Source organism: Chenopodium quinoa, unplaced genomic scaffold (assembly GCF_001683475.1).
Source record: "Chenopodium quinoa cultivar QQ74 unplaced genomic scaffold, ASM168347v1, whole genome shotgun sequence".
Classification (NCBI taxonomy): domain Eukaryota; kingdom Viridiplantae; phylum Streptophyta; class Magnoliopsida; order Caryophyllales; family Amaranthaceae; genus Chenopodium; species Chenopodium quinoa.
This window is the reverse complement of record NW_018742523.1, coordinates 3,750,587-3,755,492: the sequence shown is the minus strand read 5'-3', so window position 1 is coordinate 3,755,492 and position 4,906 is coordinate 3,750,587. Positions and strand designations below refer to the sequence as shown.

General features: G+C 33.3%; 1 protein-coding gene across 1 annotated transcript; it reads right to left on the bottom strand.

Annotated features, from left to right (window-relative positions):
- Nucleotides 1–3,390: 3,390 nt before the first annotated feature.
- LOC110720007 lies at nucleotides 3,391–4,382 on the bottom strand. Its single transcript, XM_021899003.1, has one exon. It carries the CDS (start codon nucleotides 4,167–4,169, stop codon nucleotides 3,615–3,617), a length of 555 nt encoding a protein of 184 aa, XP_021754695.1. The 5' UTR covers nucleotides 4,170–4,382; the 3' UTR covers nucleotides 3,391–3,614.
- Nucleotides 4,383–4,906: the final 524 nt, after the last annotated feature.

The window sequence follows — 4,906 nt, the reverse complement described above, 5'->3', positions numbered from 1 at the left end:
CTAAGTCGATCAGGGATTACTCGACCATAGGTTACTTGGTTGGTCAAGGGTAACTCGATCAGAGGTTACTCATCAATCAAGGGTTACTTGGTGTGTGTCAATTGGCCACACGGTGTGGCCAGCCGCACACAAAAATTGGTAATTAAGTTCAGTTTAGTTCAAATTTATTTTGTTAAGTTTCGATAATAAGTTCAGATAATTAAAAATCAGGTAATTAGAACAAACCCTAATTGAGTAATCACTTCGTTCTTATAAAGTGATAAACCCATTTCTTGGAATACTAACAATAGCATATAGAGTAAAGATGATACTTAGGGGCCATTTGGTTTGCACAGGGTAAACGGAATGGAATGAACAAAGGGAATATATGGAATAGAATGAATATCCCTCATATGTAGTATGTTGTTTGGTTGTAAAAAGATAATGGGAATCACTAGATTCACCACCACCACACCCACACACCCTCACCGCGTTTTCAAAGGTTATGGTGGCTGGACAGAACCCTAACCCCCATCCCTAACCCTCGCCGCCCATCCCTAACCCCTCACCGCTCAGACTTAACCCCTCTTATTACACGGTGGTCGACTTAGAAGGGTTTCTAGGGTCGGGTGGCATTTTCGAGGAAAGGGGGTGGCGTTTTAAGGGCTATGCGTGGGTGTGGGGAAGGTTTTCCGGGGAGGAAAGGTAGTTTTAGGGGGCAGCGAAGGGTTAGGGAGGGGCGGTGATTGGTGCGACGTGGGGATGTCCGAGATTATGGAATTTTTTCGAGGGAGTTGAGGGGATGGCCGGCGAGGGGTGGGGGAGGTGCGGCGAAGGGTAGGCGGTGGTGCGATGGTGCAGTTTTCTAGTGATGTGGGTAGGTAGGAGGGTGGTGGTATGGTGGTGTGGTGGTGGCCAAGGAATGGAATGAAAATACCTTGGGGGGGGGGGTGGGGAATGAACTTGGAGGGATTTGGGGGAATGAAGGGGAAAAGGGGAAATGGAAAAGTGGCCTAACAAACAACAACAAAGGGAATGATTCCCGTCGATTCCCATTCCCTTTGTTAAATACCCCCAACCAAATGACCCATTCCCTTTATTAAATACCCCCAACCAAATGATCCCTTAATCTTTTGCTAATACGCTTTCATCATTATTGTGGTTTTTATCGTTAGTTTTGTGGGCTATAGACATCATTGACCACTTTTAAGACCCTACACACTAATAGAAGACCTATCTCCTATACCACTATCTATAACTTAAAAAGCCAACTTGAAGAAGATGCTATTTACCGTGCAAAAGAATACAAATAAATATATGATTGAAGAAAATTGGTTGTGGTAAATTATTCTCTCTATTCCAAAAATAATGATTCTATTTTAATTTTATTAAGTGAACTTTAAAATTTTGACAAAAATTCTTATTAATATGTATAAAACAAATGTTATCATGTAAGTCCCTGTTCACTTCACCTTAAAAAAATAATATTCAGTAAAAATAATTTCAGTTCAGTAAAAATAAGTTCAGTTCAGTAAAAATAATTTCAGTTCAATAAAATAATCCCAGTTCAGTAAAAATAAGTAATTTTTAATGAAATAATATATCAAAAAATCAGTAAATATAATTTTAGCTCATCAAAAATTATTTCAGTTCAGTAAAGTTAATTTTTTAGTTCAGTAAAAATAATTTAAGTTCAGCAAATATAATTTCAGTTATGTAAAAATAATTTCAGTTTAGTAAAAATTAGTTGAAGTGAACGAGCCTAAGATGTTGTTACATTTGTCTTTAACTCTTAATAAATAGTTCTATAATATTAGAGTTTTATAATCTTTGTTAATGTACAGTTAAATATATTATATTGATGGTTAAATAATTTTTTTTTAACAAGAATGTAACATAAAACCATACACAATCAAAATATTAACATACTCTTTTAAACGGAGGACTAAGGGAGTATTAATAAATATTGATCCGATTTGATTTATCCTGAAAAAAATTTGATGTTGATTTTGAGTGCATGCACATCGTGTACAATGATTTAACATGACTCAACTTTATAATATACCTAACTTGAATATCGCCCAAATATCCGAATTCACATCTTCGTCTAATGACAATATATATTAAATTGGCTTAATCGAGTACTGAGTAATATTAATTGGGGGCCTTGGGGGTGAGTTTTACGAATAGATTCCGTGAATCAAGTTAGTGAGTACCACCGTCCAAACTCACAAATGTTGCAGTTCCACCATTGTTGAAACTTGAAAACTATCCTAATCCTATACAAGCTGGGTCAATATGAACATCATTTTATACAATGAATACCGCGTGGTTAAAATTTAATTTTTAAAATTCGTCAAACAGCTTCCTTCGACAGTTCTAGGGTCAATGTTCCTGAACGTATCTCTCGTTTTCATTTGGTTTATTACAAAACACGGTACTCGTATTGACTAAAAAATCAGTTTGCAATGATAGTGAACTTTGAACACTTTATTTTAAAGAAAAAAACACACACATATCTAGCTATCCATATTAAAATTGGTTATCTAAAGTTCTAAATTTATATGGAGTAAAAGGATAACTCCGACAATCATATTTGTCACTTAAAATGATTAATTCTAAACACTTAAAGCCCTTTTCACCTCATCACATTTTCACTTAATTTAGGTTTAAGATGAAGTTATTAAAAAAAAACAAAAAAAAAAAAATTTGTTAATAAGTTTGTGAGATAAAAGTTAATAATTTCCAATAGTTTATAGTCGTACTGCTTATGTGTCACTTTATTTGCTTCATTTATCAAAAATGGATGTTTTATATTATTTGTAACAAATATTCTTTTTCCTCTTTAAGTTGTCAATTCCCTTTATCTTTCTCATCATTATATGCATCTCTATCTTTCTCCTCATCACATACACCTCTTTCTCTATCTAAATTTGAATAGAAGTCCGTGCAATCCAGCCTCCAAAGTTGCAAATAATAAAAAAACGATGATAGATTTATAGAACTCCCTCCGTTACGTAATAATTGCAATACTTTGACTTTTACACTATTTATATGTGTACTTTGACTCTATTTTTTTTTATCATTTTATAAAAAACATATAGTGTTGTATAATATAATTTTGGATTAGTTTTTATGTGTATCTTCATTAAATCAAGTTTTAATTTTTTTTGGTGTTTTTTAAAAATCAAGTTTTATATTTCTTAATAATATATATTTACAATTATTGATGGTAAAATTTGTGCATCGGCATGTGTGTCAGTTAAAGTGTTGTGATTATTATGAATCGGAGGGTGTAATAAGATTTAATTATAATGTCAGTCTAAATTTGATATGATAAGTTTAGGTAAGATAAAAAATCCTAGATTTAATTAGATAAAATAAAATAATTTCAGAACAATTAAAATAAGATAAGTGAAATAGAGTACGTGCTAGTATTGATGTTATAAGAAAAAAAAATCATTTCAACTCTTGTCGCAATAACATCATCAAGCACTCTTCAAATCATAACATTAAGCTATTTACAGATGATGAACAGAATCACATTTTCCATGATCCGGAAAAAAGAATAATTCTTAAAAGCTAAGCAAGACAAAACAAAACAAAAACTTGAAGAAAATTGCACATTAATCTTCTCAAAATACAGCAGAAGACCCCTTCGTAGAACCAACAGCATAACTCCTACTCCTAGGAAAAATTCCAAATTTGTTGTTTTTCTTATTACCACCATTATTAACACCAACATTATTACCACCATCAAATCTATCATCAAACTCAATAGGTTTATCTTCTTCGATTTTCACCATACCAACGCTCGCACTCCTTGGTACACCCTTCAAACCATTATTGAAATTATCTCTAGCTTTAAATCTATTATTGTTCGTGTTTGTAGCGTGATTAGACGACGAAAGTGTACGTGTTGGTGCGTTTAGATTAATCCTATTCCCTAGTGTACTTGTAGATGCGGCACGTACAAGCTCTATGAAGTCGTCGTTGTCTCGTGATCGAGTCGAGTTCGTGCTAAAACTTCTTGGTAATGGATCGGCAAATGTTGTAGCTCCACCATAACATGCTCTATCTGCGTAGTTGTTCATGCTACGAACGTAAAAGTCCCTAGCTTTTGCTAGAGCTCTAATAGGCATTGTTATGATTTTCATGAACTTATTTTGAGGAGTTTTGCTCTTCATCATTGAATTTGTTATAATTTTTTTTTATGTTTTGATCTTTGATTTTGGTGTTTTAATTTAAAATTTTGAGTGGGTTTTAAAGGAGAAGAAAACAAAAATATAAAGTGGGTTTAGTTGAAGAAATAAAAACAAGAGTTGGTTTAAAGTTGGGTGCTAAGAAATAAAAAGGCGGTATGATTTAGGTGTTAGATGAAGATGTATGAGCGAATTTAAGGAAATTGGGTTAATATAAAAGGAAGGTGAGTGTGTAAAAGACTTTTTCTTCTATTAGCAAAAAATTATTAGAAAATGAAAAAGGTAAAGACTTTTTCAAAGCACACCGGATTAGAATTAAATTGGATAAGAAAAGCAAGTGGTATGCTTACCAGGGACATGATGATGATTATTATAAATTATAATAGGAATGTAGGATAAGAATAAAGAATTTAAGAGATTAAAGTGTGGCGGGCACAGTCATTAATACGTGGTCAAATTTTGATTACAACGGGTTTTTTTTATTAATATTTATAACATAGTGATGATCACAAAAATTGTGTCATATATCCATAATTTTTCAGGTGTGAAAGAAGGTAATCAAAATCTCAAGTACTCCCAAGTAGGGGTGTCAACTAGTCGAGATTTCTCGTTGACTATTTCAGACTCAACTCGACCAAAGCTTGGTATAGGCTCAACTCGACCAAAGCTTGGTGTAGGCTCGGCTTGAGTGAATTTGACTCGAGCTTGGATTCGGCTTGAAATCT

Coding starts and splice junctions, on each gene's coding strand:
- LOC110720007 (XM_021899003.1), bottom strand. CDS start 4,169: ATGATGAAGAGCAAAACTCCTCAAAATAAGTTCATGAAAATCATAACA.